The 23815-nt window shown below is 32.0% G+C and overlaps 5 protein-coding genes across 5 annotated transcripts; 1 reads left to right on the top strand and 4 right to left on the bottom strand.

The window, feature by feature from the left end:
* Positions 1-559: 559 nt before the first annotated feature.
* Positions 560-1099, bottom strand: HELRODRAFT_161293 (hypothetical protein; the record flags this gene model as incomplete). Its single annotated transcript, XM_009021226.1, has 1 exon — positions 560-1099. One exon carries the CDS (start codon positions 1097-1099, stop codon positions 560-562), a length of 540 nt encoding a protein of 179 aa, XP_009019474.1.
* Positions 1100-1884: 785 nt separating this feature from the next.
* On the bottom strand, positions 1885-5076 carry HELRODRAFT_188563 (hypothetical protein). Its single transcript, XM_009021225.1, has 9 exons — positions 4981-5076; positions 4328-4619; positions 4067-4117; positions 3712-3877; positions 3267-3354; positions 3056-3162; positions 2690-2814; positions 2081-2579; positions 1885-1999 (listed from the first exon to the last, which is right to left on the bottom strand). Exons 2-8 carry the CDS (start codon positions 4442-4444, stop codon positions 2511-2513), a joined length of 723 nt encoding a protein of 240 aa, XP_009019473.1. The 5' UTR covers positions 4445-4619; positions 4981-5076; the 3' UTR covers positions 1885-1999; positions 2081-2510.
* A 3564-nt stretch (positions 5077-8640) lies between these two features.
* Positions 8641-11751, bottom strand: HELRODRAFT_161291 (hypothetical protein; the record flags this gene model as incomplete). Its single annotated transcript, XM_009021224.1, has 5 exons — positions 8641-9917; positions 10447-10649; positions 10902-11164; positions 11329-11487; positions 11710-11751. 5 exons carry the CDS (start codon positions 11749-11751, stop codon positions 8641-8643), a joined length of 1944 nt encoding a protein of 647 aa, XP_009019472.1.
* A 2012-nt stretch (positions 11752-13763) lies between these two features.
* On the top strand, positions 13764-18165 carry HELRODRAFT_94372 (hypothetical protein). Its single transcript, XM_009021223.1, has 9 exons — positions 13764-13994; positions 14141-14316; positions 14401-14469; positions 15423-15498; positions 15827-16024; positions 16098-16265; positions 16476-16614; positions 17371-17534; positions 17597-18165. The coding sequence occupies exons 1-9, from the start codon at positions 13862-13864 to the stop codon at positions 17683-17685; spliced, it is 1212 nt and encodes a 403-aa protein (XP_009019471.1). The 5' UTR covers positions 13764-13861; the 3' UTR covers positions 17686-18165.
* Positions 18166-20865: 2700 nt separating this feature from the next.
* Syt45 (synaptotagmin 45) lies at positions 20866-23578 on the bottom strand (the record flags this gene model as incomplete). The annotated part of the gene is made up of 6 exons (XM_009021222.1): positions 20866-21045; positions 21164-21300; positions 21905-22016; positions 22183-22353; positions 23186-23350; positions 23495-23578. 6 exons carry the CDS (start codon positions 23576-23578, stop codon positions 20866-20868), a joined length of 849 nt encoding a protein of 282 aa, XP_009019470.1.
* Positions 23579-23815: the final 237 nt, after the last annotated feature.

Below are 23815 nucleotides of genomic sequence, written 5' to 3'. Positions count from 1 at the left end.
TGTGTTGTTGTTGTGGCTGTTTGTGAACTGGCTGGTGCTGTTGACAGAAGGTGAGGTGGCAGGGCTGAATGTTGCTGTAATATTTAAATATTGGTGCATGTTGAGATATCATGTGAATAGTTGAATTAATAATGTAAAATCGTAAACATTACTGAAAAAATTTTAAGTGAGTTTCAAGTTTCACAGCCATTTAATTAAAGCAGAAATTATAGAACAAAAAAGTATTAACATGAAGTTAATGGGAACCAACTGACATTGTTCAAAGCTGAACTTTAGAGGCAGCAGATGTGATGATACAGGACTGCAAGAAAGTGAAGTAAGTACCATGGCTGCCATGTTCTCATCCATCACTTCCATCTCAATGTCTCGAGTCAGCAAGGAGTCATCAGTTGTGTAATGGCTTGATTTGCTTATATTATATATGAATAAAAATAATGAACTAACACAAAGTAAAAAATAAAAATGTTAAAATTTCATTTAAGATAGTAATTATTTTTATTATAAAAAATTACATATAGTGTGGTGTGTATCACATAAGTGATATATTAAACATTTTATTTTACCAATGTTTGGTAGCGTGACTAGGCACATCAATGCAATTGCTTCTTTTCTTATTCTCAACACTCGTAAGATCTGCCATTTTAGTGTAATCTGTATCCATTTCTGACAACCTCGCTGATTTTCTGCTCTCCATCAGCCGAATGTCATCTAACTTTACCTTCACCCTGATGTTACAATCATCTCCCAATCCAACCAGCCAATATTTGTTGTATTCGGCAGTGGAGGAACCATTTTCATGGACCCCACTCCCAATAATGCAGCCCTTCACCTCCCGACTGTTGAAGGTTATATAAATTTTTTGACCAACTTTCAACGAATCGTTAGTTAAACTCTGGAAACCTGGTCCAATTAACTGAGACTCGCTGTAAGAGAAGGTTCCTCCCTCATCAAATGTGACGGTGTATGTTTGTGCCAGTTGTGAGTTGGCAGGTATGTGTACACTTTGTATTACACCCGGCCGGTAAAAACCATCGTCGAACAACGCGCAAACTTTCGTCCCGACGATCGATCGTTTGCCAGGTCTGCGACTTCCGAACATAATTCTCAACGCTTTTTCTCTTTTTTATCGAATTTGGTCCAATATTGTACTCTTGATGAAAATTCACAAACAAAAAACTCCAATGGCGATCAGCTGTTAGTAAACAACCAATATGCCGGTATGTTGTTGACGTTTAGCCCGTACATGATAGTAGGCGTAACCGTTAATATTTTATGCTAATTTCATTCATACTTAACCCTCATTGGACGATATAAATAATTATGAACTACTTTCAGCTACAGCGTTGCAGTGTGAGGTAATTTGATTGGTCGTTGTGTGTTCGTAAAGTGATTTTAATTAAACAAGGTGTTGCCTTGAATGCGATGACCTTGTGCAGTTCTGGAATTAGGTTAGATAAGGTTACTATTTATAGCGGTACCCCCTAGAAATCTGATATTCGAATTTTGACGACATCGTCACATGATATTGACAGATGCATTGCCGCATTCTGACGATCAAGCAAGCCTGCATTCGACTGCACTTTAAATCAATAATGCTTTTCGATATTTTTTTCTATTTATTCGTTCATCTACTTGCTCGAGTCTCAACATCTGACGTGAAACCACGAACTACTTAAATTCATATTACAATTCTTTTTTACATCACAGGAACAAGGCAAATTGTCAATTCATTGTGTACTTGCATCACACACGTACACACACGTGCACGTACATAATCGTTGGAACGCGTGCACACGAGTACAGTGAACTCATCATTCCTATGAAGAAATACTAAGTCATACACGCAAGCAGTAAACAAACACTATGACGCAATCGCACTTGATGTGGGATTGTTTATATTAAGTAATTGCACCAAAGCATGTTTAGGCATTTAAAACCAGAAGATGAAAATAAACTGTACATAATATACGCACACACACAAACCACACACACACGCACATATATATATATATATATATATATGTTGGTATATATATATATATATATATGTTGGTATATATATATATATATATATATATATATATATAATAATTGCAAATTCAAGCCATCAAAATAACTTACTCCTCATAACAAGTATCTAACCTACAGGTATTTTTATGAATCAAACAAAAACGTAACGGACAAAGTTAAACGTAGTTATTGAAAAATATCAGGCCATTTCAAGTGTGCATAATGATTAAATAAAACGATCCTCAATCCAACATTTAAGTTTAGCGGGTATGGGCTACCCAACGATAAAAAATAAACGCAATTCAAAAATGAGTAAAATGTTCACACGAGATTATGCAGTCAGTTGATTTAAAACATAAAAATTGAAATTTTTTTGATAGTTTTTAAAAACCAATTCCATAAAACAGATTCCATGTTATATGATATAACTGAAGTGAACTTGTAGACATCAATGCTTTTAAGCCAGCGAGGATATACCACCATCCTCATCATACATGGGCCTATTCTTGAATTTCTATTGTATTACCGGCGGGCATCAGTTTTTTCGTTTCTTGAACGAGCTCAAAAGCCTGGGTGGGATGTAGAAACATATCAATCCTTAAAGATATATGAAAAAATATTTTTTCAATTAAAATGAAACTATTATTCATTAGAAGGTATTTATTGGAAGATTGTAAACTTTGAGTAGAGCGTCAAGCCACTGCAGTTGGTGATGTTGCTGTGGGCTGGTGGGGCTGACCTTCATGGTGCAAGTCTGATGTTCACGAGAGGCATTATCATACAAGAGCTTTATACCTGTTATATCTAATTTAACATTCAAATATTGTCAGTTCATCAATTTGATCAACAAATTCTTCAAAAACAATACCAATTCCACCAATCTTGACATGATGTATCAAAGATCTAAAGTAAAAACATCATTCACTCAATAGAATTCGAATGATTGTCGTGAATTAGTTTGTGAAGTGTTTAGATGCGTTTTGCATTCACACACACGTAAAAAAGGAAAACAAAAAATAAACTAGGAACATGATTAAACTATTACTTGAATGTTTGTGGGATGAAATTTTGATCATTTCTTTAATTTCTGACAACAATATGGGTTCAATCACATTCACGGTTTGCTTCTTTTCACATTGGAACAATATTTCCCTAGTGTATTATCCATATAAAATTAATTTAACTAATTATGTAAAAAGAAATTAAATGAAATAAAAGATTGAAATAATTAAAAACAAAAAATAATCATTATAAACCTCTGTGATCTGCTCAGCCTGCAAAACATTGGCACAGCTTTCACATTGTCATCACTTACATCATAATTCATTACATTCAAAACCGATCCTTGAAAATTAAAATAAGGTTTACATAGTTCAAAATTGTTAACATTATTCAAAATGCTCCATCATTATAGTCGGTGTGCTGCTGTTCATATGCATGTTGTTGTTTTGTTAAATGTGCATGTTGATGATGTTAGTGCAGTTGTCCGTGGTGTACTTGAATGCTGTTGTTAATGTGAATGCATGTGGTTGAAGTTAGTTTCAAGCACTTCCAACTCTTTTTATTGAAGAGTGAAAATGAAATGAAACTTTACAAATTGAAAAAATGAAAATATAAATTGTCAAACATTAACACAGGCATGTAATGAATATAATGTAATATAATAATAATGCTAAAAAGCACACAGAGGTTCAAAGTAACCTTGCTGCAAGTATTTGAGATGTTCATCAAAGAAGATATCCTCCTGAGTGCTGACGAGTGAGCAGAGGTTGCACTGCAGGACAGGATCGATGAAGCACATGCGAGGCAGTGGTCGGTTGTGGCAGCACTTCCTGCATATACACGTGCCACATCTACGACAGTGGTGCTGCAAAAATGATGCATCGTGTTTTGCATAAAAGTAACTGACTGCAGATCCATACTTCATCAAATATAGACAAGTAATTGAATAGCATTGTTTAACTTGAACTAACGACTCTATCAATAAAATCAATTGATGATCAAAAACAAGTAAGTTAGTAACTGATATTAAAATATTCTGCTCTATAATTCTTACTTTTCTGTTGAAAAGGTCAAATTTTGTTTGACAAAGAGAACAAGACTGTATCTGTGAATTAATTATTCAATTAATTAATTAATTACAATTTCACATTTTAGGACAGCTGAAAAAGTATCTTGTTTTTGTTTTTTAAGCAAAAGCAAAGTTGCTTACAATTGGTTTCCCACTTGTAATTCAACTCTTGATATCAATTATTAATAAATAATAAATGCCAATTCAGCAAACAAAACCAAAACATGTAAAAACATTGCAAAGCACCTGTTTGTCAGGGATCCATGTGGGTTCTGGGAGGGTCAGAGGACTTGCATCATTCTCGTCAGCTGGTATGATTTTTACACCACTTTTTGTGCAACTTAAAAGATTCTTATCACCCATTATTTTTAAAATTATCAGTTTTTTAATTAGCAACTAAAAATGACATCATGATTTGTTTTTCTTTACTTTACCATGTGACATCTCTAAAGTTATTTTAATGTATTATTTACAACACAATGGTGTGCTTATTATACTGAAAATCTTAGAGTTCATCTTTAGAATTGAATGGATTTTGTCTAGTTAAACAAAAATAAAATAATGATAAATTAAATAAAAATAAATTTTATTATGAAGTTAGTAATGTTAGTTTGATAAATTTACCACAGGTGTTTTTGTTATTTTATTCACGGTTATAATATTATATTTATTTTATTTATTTATTTATTACAAATTAGATATCAATGTTTTATTATTTACATTATTTATTTTAAAATTAAAATTTTTTTAGAAGAAAAAAATTAAGAGTGCTAATGAAATGATTAATTAAGGCACATAAATTAGGCATTTAGAATTTTTAATTTAATTAATTAATTAATTTAATTAATTAAAAATAAAAATGATGAAATTGAATATAAGAACAAGAACAAGTCGACAAACAAGCGTATTTCAGCTGATCAACTTAACATACACAACAAATCTGCAATCATGCCATTTGAACTTTAAATTTAAAACTTCCTCGAAAACTTTAAAAACTCAAAAACCAGAGCAGAGGACCAACAAGTAAACAACGAACTCCACACATCATCTTACAGGTGAAGTGATGTGCTGATACATTAACTTCCTTCAGTTGATATTTCTGCATGGACTTGTGGTTAAACTGTGGGATGAAAAAAGTAAGGATAAAAAACTCATAATATTTTTTGATTCGTTATCAAGTCTAGAAGCGATGCAACAATATAAACATAATATACATTTCATAATCGAAAAACTTCAGCATTTTTTAAATAATTTTTTACCCTGAAGACCCCGAGTCCCACTTCAAACATATACACATATCCTGCCAAAATTGGCTACATTTTGTTTTACAGCTATTTATTAACAATGTTTTCTGTTTGAAAAAAAACAGTGTTTTCAACAAGTACTGTGATGAAAATGGGAAAAATTGCCGAGGTTAGATTATTGTAACTCGTTGATGTTTGGTGCTGGGGTTGGTGTTTAAGAAAGTTCAACGCTTCAAAACGCTGCTGCAAGACTGTTTCTGGGCTGGTAGACGTGACGACATGGGTGGTTGGAAAATCTTCATTGGTTACCGGGGCACGAAAAAATTTCTTACAAGATGGCAGTTATTGCTCACTGTTGCATTCATAGTGGTAGACCAGAATATTTGAAAGTTTTTCGATCTCCTGTGAATTGATGGTAGTCCCTAGAATTAAGACGAAGCTGGTGATGTATGCAAGATGCTTGGCTAAAAATTTGGAACGATCTACTACTGCATCTGAAACAAATTGTTCCAATAAAAATTCAAACAGGAACTGAAGACGCACTAGTTCACTTACGCATTTAATTCAAAATCTTTGAAAAATTTATAAGAATAATAATAATTTGATTATTATCGGTAATGAACCGTGATAACATATTTTGAGACGGCAACGTGCAGTTAAGAATTAAAGAAAACTACTTGACTGGACGTTGACCTGGGAGCATTTGCGTAATTGTATATTATTCTAACTTAATTGTTGCAGTATTACTATATCACCACGGTGAAGTTTCTTGTATCAATTGCAATGGGCGCGTATGTCCACACTGCTCTTGTTTCCAGTGAAGTGCATCATGGAAAGATTACGACAGGGCTACAGTATAAAATGCATTGATCGCTAGTTATGCTACGGTAGTAATCATCGACATTTAAGAGCAGAGTGAGCGGCCAACATTTAACGCACCACGTAACTGAAGATCAACATAACACGAAAATACATATGGAGAAATCTCATTCTATGTATATTATTATTCATTAGTTATATCAATGTAAGATTGACACTAATCGTAACAAATTAATTTAGATAAAATAATTTAAAAAAAACTCTCAAATAGTTCGATTGTATCGAAGAGTTCCAACAGGCAGAGGAAAACCATTTTCAAAAAAAAAAAATTATAATTTATATTGAAGCCAGGCCAGTATTAATTTTTCAACAACTTTTCAATTTTTCGGGGTATACGTCTGTTAGAACACTCCCTGAAAATTGTCGAAAAGATCATTGAGAGAAGATTAACGTCGTGCATCACAATCGGAAATTATCAATTTGGTTTTCTAGCGGGGAAATCAACAATTGATGCAATTCACATCCTTCGGCAACTGCAAGAGAAGTACCTCGCAAAGCATCAACAACTATCACACATTTTTGTAGACCTTGAAAAAGCATTTGATCGAGTTCCCCGTGAAGCAATCAGGTGGAGTCTACGTCGACAACTCATTCCAGAATATCTTGTTCGACTTGTGATGGAAATGTATACGAATACTAAGACTTTTGTCAGCACAACGGTTGGAAACACAGATGCATTTGACATCGGCGTTGGAGTTCACCAAGGCTCGATTCTCAGTCCACTGTTATTTATAACTGTGATGGAAGAAATCACAAAACCGATACGCCCTGGTGACATTTGGAATCTAGTATATGCTGATTATATCGTTTTAACAGCCACGTCTGAGCAGAATGCAGCACAGATGTTTGAAGATTGGAACACCAGACTCGCCGATCATGGATTCAAAGTCAACATCAGCAAAACCAAAGCAATGAACACTGGTGAACCCATCCAATCCACAGCTACTGGACAATGGCCCTGTTCAGTTTGTAAAGCTGGTGTAGGTAACAATTCAATCAAGTGTCAGCAGTGTAACCAGTGGTGTCACAAACGTTGTTCTAAAATAATTGGTACTTTATCTAAAGTGTCCAATTTTGTTTGTCCTGCTTGCACCAATCCACAACAACAAATTCGAAATAGCACTGTTTTTGAAGCCATTAAAATAGAGAAAGTCACATCGTTTCAATATATAGGGGATGTTCTGGATTGTACTGGAACAGCTGAAGCTGCCGTTCGAGCACGCATACGTGCAGCCTGGAATAAATGGCATCTCCTTGCCTCTATATTGATGCGGCGTGACATCCCACTACCACTACGATCAAGACTTTATAAATCTGTGATACGTCCGGTGTTGTTATATAGTGCAGAAACATGGCCAATGACAACCAAACTGGAACAACAATTTTAACCAACCGACATGAAAATGCTCCGATGGATGCAACGAATTAATCTGAAAGACCACATCAAATCTACCGAAATCCTGCGTCGTGCTGGTTTAGATGATATAAAGGACGAATGCCGGCAACACCGTCTGCGGTGGTTTGGTCATGTCAAACGAAGTGGAAACAGTGCCATAACTTCTCTTGCAGATGTTGAAGTACCTGGCACACGTCCCAAAGACCGTCCAAAGAAGTCCTGGTCGCAAACAATCGAGCAAGACATGAAAGCTCTAAATTTAAATGAAATGGATACAACTGATCGTCTAATTTGGCGCAAAAAGTTGATGGCAAAGAAAACAACGTCCTACCTCGAGAAACCGGGTCTCTGGACGCAAAACGAAGATTGATTGAACAACCTACCCAGCTACAATGCAAATTAAATATCACTTTTTTTTAGAACAAAAAAATAAAACAAAAAGAAAAGTTTTTTCTATTATATTTTAAACGAATGGAAATTGATAAGCTGGGTTCATTGTTGAAGGCGTTAGTTATCGTCAGATTTCAGAGGATTCACAAGAGCCACATTTGACTGCACGCACGTAAACGTTCTGTTAATATTTAATATGCTATTATTTAATCTCATATAACTCATATTACCACAAAAAGAAACACTAAAAAATTCGTAAATAAAAAAAAGAGAGAAGACTTGTTTAAAAAAAAGAATAAGCGATACGAGCGTTAAGAAAAGAGAAACCAGAAAGTTGCCAAAAAGATAAATTAATAAAATAAGAGAGAATAAATGACCAGCCAGCGTTGTTAACACTGAAGTCAAACTAAAGATTTGCACCAGAAGAAAACAATTCAGTGAGTATAAAAACAAGTATCAATTAGAAATTAATACTTAAAGTGAAGGTTAACGTTTCCTTTTCTTTTTATTATGAACAGATGAGGCACGACAGTCATCCCTTCTGAGCTTCCTGTTCGAATGGTATACACGTGAGACATTTTTAGCAATTATGGAAAAAATTAGCAAAATAATTGAAAACACATACGTGTTCAAAGGCGGTTCTTTATAACTCACAAATTTGTTTCTTCTTCCTGCTCTGAAGTCTTCTGACAATCTGTTTCGATATTCATCGCTATCTTACTCAATTGAACATTATTTTCAAGTATTATAGCAGACAACTTTACAAAAAACAGAAAGTTTGAAAGAACATTTGAAGAATACCTTGATTCAGATGATGTCGATACAGATGACAATCTTTTGTTAATTTTTTTATTTGCGTTATTATGATTATACATTTGTGCTGAGTCCGGGCAGTTTGACACATCAGCGTTTTCTAAACATTTTAATATATTGCTTTCAATATCGGTGGAGGTATGACTTAAATTCTGGGAAGAATTATGATCATCAGTTTCGGTTGTTTTAATATTTAATGATTCATGTATCCTTTGATCAGAGAAAATTTCTTGAACGCCTTTACAAGTTACATTTGATTCGCAGACTTGTAGAAAAGATTTTACATCAACCAATTGCAATATGGGAGACAGACTTGAAAGTTTCTTAGCTTTAGGATATTCAGGTGAAGTTCCATTTTTCAATGTCGAACACTCGTCACTTTTCTTTCGTTTCATTAAAGGTGAAATTAGAAGTTTTTCAGTGAACAGATGAGTTCTTCTGAGCTCATTCAAGTCGGGACAATTTTCATCATCAGAGGTCTCAACAACCATATTTTTATAATTTTTCGTGTTACTACAGGAAGATTGGTATTCTTTACTAGGGTTTGCAATAACATTCAATACATTTAAATCATTCAGCAGTATATCACGTTTTGTAACAGAACAATGGTTGTCTTTTAAATGTCTGCCATTTTCGTTGAGACAGCCAGCTAGTTTTTTATCATCAAGATGTTTTGCAAATCTTTCCTTAGACACGCTGGCAAAATATGGGATAGTTTTCAGATTTGATTCACTATCAGCTGATTGAACCTTCGTTGAACCACCTTTAATATTTTCCAATTTATTTGAAACACAGGAATAATGATTATTTTTTATTTTTTCTAATGGTTGATTATTTTCTTCGTCAATGCAAATAGTGCCTTCAGATCTGATATTGTATTTAATTTCAAAGTTATTGTCTGCCGCACAATTTTTGGAAAATCTCAAACCATTTGAGAGTTTGTCAGAATATTCAGTAACGAAGGACAGATTTTCAGTATGAAGAACGTCAGATGATAAATCAAGTGGATTTCTTTCGGTTGGAGAGGTATATGTGCTGGTTAAATTCTCAGTGATACGTTGACTGGGGCTTACTATAGATTCATTTAAGTTTCCTTGCTTAGAGAGAAACTCATCTAAATATAGAAAAAATAATAATATTAGTTAATAAAAATAAAATAACTTTGCACAAGTGAAATGAATGAAGCGTCAGGTTCAGCAACTTGCTTCCATTGTAAGTGTTTATGAATAGTTGCATGTAAAACAAATACGCTCAAGTGCATGTTAACGATTGTTAATATCCATCTCTGAAAAGCACTGAGGACTGAACTACCAACAGTATTAAAATTATCATCTCAATGTAAGAAAAAGAGATAACAATTAACCAATATATTTCCAATGTAAAACAACAAATTAAAATAATGTAAAAATCATTGCTTTAAAAATGACACCAAGAAATATGAACAATTATTAAATCAGGGGCGTCTAACTCATGAGCCAGTCAAAGACAACAACAAGCCTTCCTGCATTGTATATCAGTCATGTAATTGACTCTTACATTTGTATAGAGGAACGTTAAATTGAATGCAATGAAGTAGGTAGTGAACGAAACAATGTGATGGTGAAATAAAACAATTGAATGCAAATATTAACGAATATAGATACCGTCTTTAATGCACGTGAGATCATTCTCTGACAGTTCTGTAATAGTGCTTAATTTTTTACACATCATAAAATCAAATTCAAAAGCATCGTTGCAGCAGTTAGCTGGAGCATCAATGATATCATCATTCATGTTTCCATTCGTCTCCAACATTCTCTGAACTCTTTGAGGTTTTGCAGGCAGCCTTGAAAATAAATCATCCAATCTAATTATGTAGCATACATTCTTTTAAATAAATATGAACCTAAGGATTATTTGAAGACATTTTCACTATAATTCACAATAATTAGCAATTTTCAGCAATATAAATTAAAGCCACAAATCTTAACAAATACTCAAATACTTATGCGAGCTTATCATGCAAAAGAATTTAAGAATTTTTTAATAAAACTTAATATATATATATATATATATATATATATATATATATATATATATGCACATGAAAGAAAAATACCTATTATCTGTAGCCAATACAGCTTTAGGAGCATTTTGAATGGAGTCATAGTTATTCAACACACCATTCATCTGCATTGACTCGAGAGCTGCTAAATGATCTGAAGGCAATTTTGTCTGTTCAGAGGCAAGCCCATCTGAAATTTTGCCTTTGCCTTCACAGAAAATATTACACTCTTCAGATAAACTCACTAGATTTTGACAAATCTTATACAATTTAACAACTTCTCCATTCAAAGTGTTTTGGAAAACTTTTGATTTCTCCTAAAAAAAATTTTCAAAAAAAAAAATTATTAGAAAAAATTCAGTGATTACTTTTACATCGAATGCAAAGTAGTTGCAGACAAAAACATTCAAAAATAATAATTTATCTAGAAATTTATAATGACATGAAGTGAAGAGCAGATAAATTTATATCAAAATGTAACCTCGTATAAACAATTATCATTAGAGACATTTTCATTGCAATGAAACTTCAACAGTTGATTTTCATTTTGAAGTATAAGAAATTTTCTTCTAAGTTCAGACAGTTCAAGTTTTTTCTTGCAAAGTGCTCTGGCTAGAGCTCTGTTGTTTGCACGAAGTGTCTTTTTTCGGTATGTTGAGTTCACTAGAAATATGGAGTTTTCAAGTATAAATTTAGACTCTCAACTAAGCTTGGTACATAAAGTACCATCCAGTAAGAAAATTTCAATGTTAAAATTATTTTTTATTCAAGTTAAATGTAAATAATTATATAGTTCTAGTTCTTAAGCCTCTAAAGTTTTCTTACACTACTGTGTGCCATTCATCTAATTCAAATAGATAACATTTTCATATCCACATTTCTGAATGGTTGATATGTCGGCCATGGTAGATGCATATTGCCAAAATTAATTAATTATAAAAAAAACATTCTAAATCGAGAAGCTTCAAAGTTTTATAATATAATAAAACACATTAAAAAGAAACAAAGAATATGGAAAAGAAAAAGTGATAAAAACTTACTAGATGTGTTCTTTGAAATGCATGAATTTATGAACAGTTTCTTCCTTTGGAGCCCACGTTCAACGTCTGTATCTTTTAACAAAGCAGAACTCATATTTATGCTTTAAGAGTTCCTGTAAAAAAAAATAATAATTGCAAATTATCTTTGCAAAAATAATCACCAAAAAACTACACTATCAAGTCATACATGTTTCTCATCTCATGCATTGTGAGGATGTGCACATCACATGAACAATGTACGTGTTCATGTTCAATACAAGTCAATCACTCAATAGTATTGTAATCTACATCTAGTTAATAATTGTAATCATGTCAACATTCATCGCATTGTTCAATCTTCAATGAATATGCATGTAATATATGATCGCATTCCATTTTTTAAATAAATTTTTTAGAAAAGATAGTATCTCATCTATTCTATTGTGAGGATGTTCATCACAAGTTCATGTTCAACATTCAACTCAATCAATTGTATTGTTGTTAGTCAGTTAATAATTGTAATCACTGTCCTGTCCATGTTCATTGCATTGGTGATTCAATCTGATTATCATTATAAAAAATGATGATTTGACTATGAAGAGAATAACAAGCGAATTGATATTAATTTTTTTTTTATTTTATTAATAATTAAATAAAAAAATGAAATAACTCACTCAGTGTGAAATTTTGCCAGTAAATTAAAAATCATTAATGATTAAATTAACATTATAATGATTAATATTAAATTAATCATTAATGATTATGTCATTAATCATATCATAATATGTCAGTAATCTTAATGTCAGTAATCTTAATTATTAATCAATTTAATTTAAAAGTTCAATAAAATTGTAACCATTCAAAGAAACGAAAAAATTGCACACACACATAAATAAAACTTAAAATAAAACCGAAAGGGCTTCGCCGGCAAAGTTTAGTGAGTAAAATTGAGTATATAATAAACTTTTAAATAATTTTAAATTTAAAATTGACCGGAAAATTTAGTAAGTAAGAACAAATTCTCAAGCACATGTACTATGGAATATTGTTGTTGAATATATTGTTGAATATTGTTGTTGAATATATTGTTGAATATTGTACTATGTTCTATTTATATGGGAATAACCATATATGTAGAATAACGTGGCCCTATATAAGCACTGAATTATAGCTATTGTACTTAATTATGAGATTCTTCATTAAAAAACACGTATTTAGTTTCATATTATGCCCTCTCGTTCTCACACGTTCACGCAGTTTCAGCTTTAGATTACACACGTCTGTCTTTCATCACCAAATAATTTATACTTTTATCAAGTCACATCTAATTCTTCTGTATCGTAGACAGGGTATAGTTGCCGTTGCAGAAACTTCAGCCAGTGACAACTGTTGAAAACGAACAAACGTTTTTTAAAATTAAATTAATTCGAAAGTACTTGGCTCATCAACGAGTCAAAAAAGGCTAGAAAAGTATATAAATGATCGTTATTCAGAGATTGACAGGGCTATTCTTTTTACACATTTGCCAAAGCATATTTCAACTGTTTTAAATCATTGACAATGAATGCTTGTTTTGATTATCATTTTTACATAATATAAAAAAATACAATTTTAGATGCAATTTTTATTCTAAATACCTCATGTCAAAACTGTTTTTGAAATGAGTTAAGTACCCTATCAGAGTTTGTTCAAACTGGGCCTCCCTCAGCCCAGCTACTCCACTATTTTCGTGCTAGTGAAAGTTAGTGAAAGTATTTTCCGTCTTTTCAAACTTAACACTTTTTTACTTTATTTTATATATATATATACGGCATTTACACTTTCCAATTAATTATTACCGTTATGATATTTTTGTCTTTCGTATATTTTTTGGAGGGAAATTTGTGTCAGCTGCTTCTTTTGATGCCAGCTCGTGGTTCAGGCACGTTGAATGTGGTTGGAGTATTGGTTTAATTAAATTGACATTAATTAAATTATATCAAATTATATCAAATCATGAGTAAAACGAGTGGCAGCGGCATACCTTACTTAGGTAGCAAAATAAGCTTAATTTCGAAAGCCGAAATTCGATATGAAGGTATTCTGTACACAATAGACCCGAATGAATCGACTGTCGCGCTTGCAAAAGGTAACATGGCCGTTTGTTTGTCGAGTGTGTTGTTCAAAAATACAATTTCGATGAATGCGTTCGTCAACACAACTTTTATTTCAATTCAACACATTGAATTTATTTAACTGCTGACAATTGAACAAAATGACAACTCAACCCGTCAGTTCGCTCTTTTGGGACAGAAGACAGACCAACTGACCATCCCGTGCCGGCGAGAGACGAGGTGTTTGAATACATAATCTTCAGAGGAAGTGACATCAAGGACCTGCATGTGTGCGAGCCTCCCAAGCCAACATTGCTCTCAAACTCCTCCATTAACCAAGATCCTGCCATTGTCAAAGTAAGTTTTCTTATTTATTTTTTATAATTTATTTAGATTCTTTACAATATTTTTTACAAAATTCTTTACAATATTTTTTCTTAGTCTTCTCAACCAATTGGTCAAGGTGGGAGTTATCAACCTCACTTCTACCCGGGATTTCCCCAGCAATATAGTGGTTATATTGGATTGTCATAGTTAATTATATATAATATTATAATATAATGTAGTGTTGCTTCTTTTGAGCTGGTTTAGTTAGTTGGCTGTTAATTGGTTTAATAAAGATAGACATTCCCATTGAAATTGCATGTTCCTTTTACAACTCCTCAATGTACTGACAAACATTTTGAATTTGTAAACAAAAATTGAATGAACAAACGAGACCAGATATTAAAACTTGTTTTATTATTCAATAATGTTCATTTGGAAAATTGGTCCACTCAGATTTAAAGTGATACTTTCTGTAAATGCAATTTAAATCTTCAAAATAATGATGGTCAGGAAGGAACCGGTTTTCTTTTTCACTGATACATCACATCCCACAATTTAAACCATCTCCATTATGTTTTTAATGGTAGAAAAAAATGTTTTTATTATTTTTTTAAGTCAAGTAAATATTTTATTTTGTGCAATTCATTTGTTAATTTTTGGTCACAGGAATTAACTTAAGACTTGGCAAAAAAACTTTGAATTTCTCAGTTCAGCATGGGTTTGGTTGTGGTGAATGTATCATGGCATTGGTCAAGTTCAATGTTCCTTTTTTCAAAAAAACTTTCTATTACAAGTGTTGCAAAGACTTCTAACAATTTTTTTTACATATTCACCTAGAAAGCTCTTTCTACCTATTCACTTTTTTTTTTTTTTTTTACTTACATGCTTCTTTCACGTTTTTAAATTTTCATCAAGAATTACTTCAATGGTTTTGTTTATTTCCTGTGGAGATTTCTCAATCCATTTCTAATGTGCTTTCGGTTACTTGGTTTGTGACATGCAGCCAGTCAGTTGTTTAAATGAGGAATGCATTAAAACATTGCATTATAAATTTAATTGATTTATTGAGTTAGCAAAATGTTTTCAGTTAATGAGTTTCTAATTTAATATTTTAATACATTTTGATATTCCAAAAAGGAGCTCGAAATTCTCTGTTCGCCAGAAAGTCTCCAACTAACAAGACAAAAGCCCCTATGAAAGCAAATTCATTGGGTGTGTACTTTTCCTTATAATGCTGTTTGTTTTTATATACTCAGACATTAGAAATGCTTTGTTAGCCATGTTCCCATGTTATATAGTATCAGTGCAATGTTCTTATCACATTTGTCTGGGCAGATTTGGAGGCATTTAACATATGAAATTTGTATAAAGTCAACTGCAGTTATTTCATTCATTTTGTGAAATATGTTGAATTTGATTAATTTATTTGGCAGATTAATTTTTGCATTTTTAGTTTAAGCATTTCATCATCTGAACACAAAAATGAATGGTTGACATTGTTTTGAGATGTTCTAACAAACATTTTTGAATTTCTTTTCAGAAATGCCAACCAATCAGAAATCTTTAATGATGGATCAGAGTGTACAGACATCAGGAGGAGGAGGAGGAGGAGGAGGTAGGATGGGAGTTGGTGTGAGGTTTGGGAGCAGAGTATATCGAGGCAGGTTCAACAATCAGGCTCCTTATTTCCCAAGAGGCCAACCATGGATGCCCGTTCAAAGATATTTCATGAGATTTGGTAGATACTTTCTTCCCTAATTTCATTATTTAATCATAATGAGATTTAGAGTTAAAACAAAAACATTATGCAGGAAATAATTTCTACGTGAACAACCGAGAGGTAGGATGGAACAGAGGCAGAAGATCCAATTCACGACAACCTTCCCTTAAATTTGAGTCTGAGTTTGATTTTGAAAGTGCAAATGCTCAATTTGATAAAGTCGAAATTGAAAAAGAAATCAGGGAGAAGTTAGCTGTTGGTATGTTATAAAATCTCAATTTTATCATATTTAATATTTATTCCCAGTTCTAAAATATAATTAAGACTGCTTTTTTCAAGTCCAACTGTATTGCTTACCATTGTATTCTGTCAAATTGTTATGAATGTTTCATGGGAAAGTATAAACACCTTGAACAAACATTAAAGTTGGTTAAAAAGTGTTAACAGTTTGATACTTGATACTTGATAGCGGTGAGCCACAATGAAAATGAGGACGTTAAAAATGGAGACGGTCTAATGAAATGCCAAGCAGATGAGGTGTATTACTACAATAAGAACAAATCCTTCTTTGACAACATCAGCTGTGTCTCATATGATAGAAACAATGGGTATGTTTGTTTTTGACATTTGTTCTGCTTGCCATCATTCGCATGTTTAATACAGAAGGGTCATTTCTTATTTTCAATGACAGTTGAAGTTAAATTCCTATTTATAGTTTACTTTGATTTTATATTGCAGGAGTTTTTTTTCTAAATGCTTACTAAAATAAAATGTTTAAAATATATATTGACAAATGAAATGATGTGGTGAAGCATGATGAAGCTGCAAGTAACACAACAACAAGATCGTAATAAAAAAGGTCCATTCGCATGTCATTCCGCATGCAATATCATGCTTGGATGGGTACGAGATGGTAGTTCTACGGCCGCTAGAAGGGTCGCATTTGTTTTAAGCTGTTGATGAAAAAGACAAATTATTTTCTTCAGGTTCAGCGGATGCCTAATCTATAATTTTTACTTTTCTAATTTTTTAAAAGTTTCTGTTATAGGCCTAAATTTCAAAATTACATCCCAGACATTTCCTATTTCTTTTTGATTTTCAAATGTTCTAATATATTTCGTGCAACTTTGAAAAAATGGTAGTTTGTTAGTCTCAGTTAAATTTAAACTTTTTTCCAGTTCTACGTTTTCCACAACATATCGCGAACCTGCTTACTATTTCGAATATACATGTGGTTCATATCATGCTTTGCAATCAACTTTTTTGCTTAATTTTTTCTTGAACCTTTAACTTAGGAATTGAACTATAATACTTTGACTTTACGTTGACCTGGAAACTATTTGATGGTAATATTTAATATTAAGGCAAAGAACTGACTGGAAGGACGAAAGGAGGTTGAATTATGAAACATTTGGAGCACGTGGGGGCCACCCGATGAATATGATGAGGAGTTTCAGAGCGAGGGGAGGGGTCTTCAATAACAATATTAATAGGATGTTCGCCAATTCCTTGTCACTGCATAACAGAGGTACATTGCAATTGAATGAACGCGGTTTAATTTTGTAACTCGTTAATCCAAATTCATTACAGACAACAGACAAGATCCAGGACAGGTGAGAATAAAGAGTGAAGGAGTTGAGATGGTCAATGGTCCTACAACGGTTAAGGTTGAGGCATGACCATCATATCATATTCATATTGCTACCATTTTTTATCGTATAGATTTAGAAACAAAACATGTTTTAGTTTTAAAGCGTTTCAATTGTTGAGTAAGGATGCCATATGAGCTATTCTTTTAAAATGGTACAATATAATAAGAGCATTGATTTATTGTATTTCTTAACGTGATCAAATGTCCCTAAATTTATTTTTTCAGTAAAGCAATGAATTTTTTTAGTTTATTCCGGTATATTTGTTGATGAGTTTTAAATGTAACGATTGTTATGATGTATCTGCCAAAAAAATTTCCCTTGCCTTGAATTGCAAAATAGTTTATCTTTTAGTGTTTTCAATTTTCGGAAACTTTTTGTGTTTGTAATTGGCAAAATTAGATGTAATTTACCGAACATAGTTGTTGAAATGTAGTTTTCTAGATTTTTGAATATTAATAAAATACTTCTTAAACTGGTATGAAGTTTAAATAAAAATCGGAAAATTAACTTTTGTTAAAGTTTTCTTAAGTTGTGCTGAGAGATTCGTTGATCGGAGTGTGTATAGGAATTTTGTTACTTTAGCTTTATGTAGGATTGTAGAGCGAATTACAATAGTAACTACAATGGTCATCCAGAGTCTACGTTCTATCCTCTAAGCAGAGCTTTTAACTGCTGCTCACCTGGTTACTCGTGCTCCTTTCTTTTTTCATATCCATATCTTGTTCTCTTACATTGGCTATCTGTAAAATATAGAATTTTCAGAATTTGCGCATTAATGTATGAGTCTCAATTTAAATGATTTCATATACTTATCAGTAATTTAGCCTAATTTTACGATCGTTTTTGTTCTCACTTCTTAACTCGTGTTAAACACTCGCTGAACTGTGTTTGCTGTTTTTGGCCATTCGCGATGAATTTATTTCAGAGTTCTATTTTGGTCACCCTGCTTACTTAATACGAGCATTCTTTAAATTTTGGCAAGCATTTTCATTTTATAAATATCTCAATATATGCTTAGAGGTTTTGAATAAAAGTAAAATGGATTAAAAGTTGTAATACATTTTGATTGGATAATAAATGTCAACGTATGTACCAGTACAAAGTCGACGTTGTTATTCTGTGTAATGAATGATCCTACCTAATTAAATCGGTGTGATCGCAACAAAGCTTCATTGTCTTTTTCATTGCGACGTTTCTTTAAAATTAAGTCAAATTTGCTAATTAGATTCTTCTTATAAATGGTCGGTAGACAAATTTTTATTGAAATAAAATTTAATTGAAATTTGTGTTTCCACAACTTTGTAATTTAACAAAAACTCCGTAAAAAGGTATCATTGATTGCGAATGAGATAGAGAATACGGATTAGAATGTTTAGGCTAAAGTTTAGATAGTGAAATGAAATGAAATAAGTTATTACAGTCAGACGAAAGAATAATTACAATCACAAGAATGATTACACTACAACAATTACACCAATTTGCATATGGACAGTGCTGCTCGCTATCGAAGTGTTGTAACAAAGTACTCATGAAGTACTTATCCAATGTAACGTAGTAACACAAATTATAAGTACTTCTACTTGTAACAAAGTACTTTTTTCGGCTGTGCTTTTTCTTCGTTACTTTTTTTAGTCATTCGTTACAATCACAAAATTAACGTTGATTGCTGCTTCCCGTGCGAGAACTTCTTGAAAACTTGAGATGTTAAAATTCATTGGTTAAGTTATGAATACGTACATGTAAGTTGTTGTGGTAGGGTAGAATTTAATAAGCTGTGTTATTACTGGTAAGAAAGAAATGACTTTAATAACATTTTTAACATTTATTTCAAGTGCTCCCGAAAGCTTTCATTAAATTAATTGCTTTCATTTCATTGTGATTATATATGATTATATTATGATTTATGAGAATACCTATAACTTAGTTTTTGATTGATCGGCTATACTTTTTACTTCAGGAAAACATTTAAAGTGTCTTTACTTTCCACTTTTACTTAAATAAATTTTTAAAAGTACTTTTACTCAAGTAACATTTTCTTTATGTTGCTTGTGCTTTTACTTAAGTACTGAAGTTCAGTACTTGCTACAACTCTGCATTTGGATACGACGATTACTTAATATTATTATTGTTTTTGTCATTGCTATTGTTTATTATTATTATTATTATTAATGCTATTATTATTAAATTACGTATTTTAAAATATCAACACAATGCCGTTAAACAAGTGTGTTGCAGTACACCTGAAAGTGAGAACTTTCAACGAGATGAAATTCGTTTCAAGTGTTTAGTTGGTTTGCCGGGTAGTAAGTTTATTTGTTATAATTGAAAAGATTAGCTGAGTATTAAAAAGTTATTTGGTGTTTGATCCTTTTTATCATAAGCCATATCATAAAATTGTGATTGATGTTGTTTTTAAAAATGATCATTATTGTAAATGGAAAAATAATGAATCACATTCACAAACGCCTTCTAATTGAAAATCAATTCTGAACGTGGCCTAAGTTATATTGAGTTGATGAGATATTTATGATATAGGAGAGATAAAAAAATGAAATATCTTAAAAAAGTGACTGATGAATTAGGAGTTAGTAAATAAATCACAATCATTTGTGCGTTCCTATGATTTCAATGCTGGTAAGTTATTGCCAAATATTAACTTATATCGTTAGCGTTTAGAATGCAAATAATGAAACTACAAAATTAAACGTTGAATTTTTTTGAAAGAACGTTTTTAATTCGTTGAATGAATGGTAAGAGCAGGATGTTAGCTGAGATTATTTACACCTAACTAAAATCTACTCAGAAAATTAGCTGAAAAGTTAAATAATTTAAAGCAGAAAAAAGTTTTGATGAAATAATGACAATTTAAGTTCAATAAAATGTAGTAACTAATTAAAAAATACGGGAGTCATATTTAAATAAATTCAACGATAAAACTGAATAAGCATTAACAATTACCAACTGTTACTTTGATGGACATACAACGAAAATCTAATAACATTTTTAAAAGGCAATCCATTTTGATCAACAAATATTTAATACAAATACAAATTATGAATCAATTATTGCAACAGATTTTTGATTGAGAATCGTTAATTCATTTCATTAAACGCGTCTCTATGTACAGTACATAAATGGAATTTAATTTATTTTTATCGTTAGTATGCTTGTTGGTATGTATGTATGTATGTTAGTATGGCATAGTTGTTAGTTTTCACAAATGTTCAAGTTATGCCACATGGCAAAGGGCTGGCCCGGCGTGGCGACAATATCCGTCCAATGTTTGTATCCAGTTCCTAATTTTTCCAGCCCCAACAAAACTTCTCCGATGTGGTTGGACCTTCCCAACGACCTTTTGTACGAAACACGGACCAGCAGGGAACAGTTCTGAAAAATGTTGATGAAATTTTTTTATGTGTCATGTGTATAAATTACATTAAGTTATTGATTTTTTTTTTAAATATACATTACACATATATATTAAAAGAAGGTGGCAGAATATAACCTTTATATCTTCGAGACTGACGTTGAATTCGAAGGCCTCGTTGAAGTATGGGTTGATATCTGTCGCTACAATGGTTGTCGTTTTTCTCTTTTTTAACAGTTTCTTATTCATCATCAGGTATAGTTTGACGTAAGGATCTAGAAGTGAATCATCGTCCTTCTTATCAAATATAAATAATTGTTCTATTTTGTAACAACAAGCATTTCCTTTTGAAAGTGTTTTCGATGATTAAATGGACTTAGTTGTGTCTACGTATGTATATTTAACACATATCTATTATACACGTGATATTGTTTTTCTATATTAGTGTTTATTGTTTACAAAAAATTAAATTTTCTATTATTTACGCATTGACGTAAAAGAACAAGATAAGAGCGTTCGAAAAACTTTTTCATTAATTATCAGGCAAGCCTGAACTGCTTGTGTTCGTCATTCATTGTTAGTCAATGTCTGATAATAATCGCTCAATGTTCTTCAATGTTCATCACTATTCGTCATTGTTTGTTAGTTTGCCAATAATTTCTAATGTTCACAACTGTTATTACTTGTTTGTTGTTCTTTATTAAACTGTCACTATTCGTAAGATTTGTTCATAATGGTCAATGTTTGCCAATGTTAATTGGATCAGTAAATCATTATATATATATATATATATATATATATAATATATATATAAATATATAAGAATGGTCGTCGATACTTATCAAATCATTTGGATAAAATCATTTGAACAAATTTAACCTTTCAGCTCAGAAGACCACTTGTGAAGATTTTTGGCTTCAATGACAATGACATGGAGTTTGTTTTGCGCTGGAACAAACTTCAACGACAAGCAAATGTCGCCAATTTGCTCCTCCTAAAAATTTATTTTCACATCTCAACAGTTATTCAACTTCGAAAAATAAACAATAATTTATTCTCTTGAAACCAATGCAAACTTTTGTATAAGAAATTGTTATCAGTCTATTGCGGTGCGATAGATTTTTTTCTTAGTAGATCGCAATAAAGTAAAAAAAGACCTCTTCTAATTTACTAGGCTCTTCCAACAATGCAAAATCTTCTACAAGATCGGCGAGTATTAGCGTCTTCAATGGTAAGTGCAGTTGACTTAATAGTTTGTGTTTTGTGAACATCTGGTAATCGTAAACGGAGAAGACGACAGTTGAGGACGCTTGCTTCGATGGAGGCATCTGCACGGGTTGATATAAATTTATAGGCATGCTTTATTAATCCGCACATAAACATTCCATGCATTACCATTCCATATATTATTATTATTATTCCATACGTTAACATTCCGTGCTTTGCTGTGACAAACAATTTTAATTATTCTCAAAGAATCTTTTTATACTTTTCAAGCCACATAAAAAATATGCACAGATCAGCATCAGCATTCACTAAAAACACTGCTAAGAATTAATCTTTAACTATGAATATTTTAGTTTTTGATGGAATATATTAATTGAAAACATCAAACAAATTGGGGATTCCTGAAAATGTTTTACCTACACGTTTACTTCTCAAAAAAACCGTCAACGTGACTGATTGCCTTACTTTAAAAAAGTGCATTATTGAATATAAAAATTAGAAGATAATATGTGGAAAGCGGGTGGGCATGGTTTTCAAAGAATGAGTTGACAAATTTTTGCCTGTTGCACATTTCTGCATTGACTTTCATGATATAACATACATATCACATCCAGATTTATTTTACACATATTTTAATAATATTTGTTTACGTGGAGCGAGTGCTGCAGAAGTTTTAACATCAAATTTTTGTACATGGATTTTAGGGAATTTCAACTTTAATTTTAACAATATATATATTTCGGGCTGTTGCAACCCAAACAAAAGCCTTTACTCGTTATGATCAAATCTTCAAGGATGCAATTCACTCTTTATTACTTTGCAAGCTTAATTTACGTAACTTAATAGGATTAAAGCCGTAAAATTGGTCGGTACATTAACTGACAATTGGCTTCTACTTTGTTGTTCTTGATTAAAAGAAAAAAAATTGCTTACTGTAAAGGAAAATATTTCCTGAAAAACAGGATTTCTTGTGAGATTGACAACTTTTGTTTCAAACGTTCGCAGTTCAGGATGTATTCGAACTCGCACAAAAGTGCTGCTTGGTTTAGAGAATATGGAGCCAGGTAGGTCATCAATTCTTATAACTCCGACGTGCAACTGAAGAGTTTTAAACTAAATTATATAAATCCAAAATGAGGAATTTCATTATAAAATGAACTCAACCAACTGCATGAAAATAAATTAATTATGATAACTTTTAACGACATAAAATTAAAAAATAGTCCGTTTATTACTACTAACAATGTTTTTTGTAAGATTGTAATCGAGAGAGTAATGTAATGTTCCAAATTGTTTTTCTGGAAGATCGTCGAGCCCTGGTTGCATTAACGTCTTAAAAAATATCAATTTCGGTATTAAATGAGGTGCTGCTTTCGAGGCTAAAACATTCATTACCCTCTAACCGATTTTGTCTTGAATGCGTCCAAATTATCTGTCAGTCCAACCGGCCGACCAGCAAACTTTTTCTTTTTGCTTGATCGTCTGCACAGACAGAACAAAAGGCAACAGAAGAGTACAATGAGAAGGAACAAGCAGCCTGCTGCTGATATCATTATTGTTCCC

The sequence above is a fragment of the Helobdella robusta genome (genome assembly GCF_000326865.2).
Source record: "Helobdella robusta unplaced genomic scaffold HELROscaffold_3, whole genome shotgun sequence".
Classification (NCBI taxonomy): domain Eukaryota; kingdom Metazoa; phylum Annelida; class Clitellata; order Rhynchobdellida; family Glossiphoniidae; genus Helobdella; species Helobdella robusta.
The sequence above is the reverse complement of the archived record's forward strand: the minus strand, read 5'-3'. Positions and strand labels throughout refer to the sequence as shown.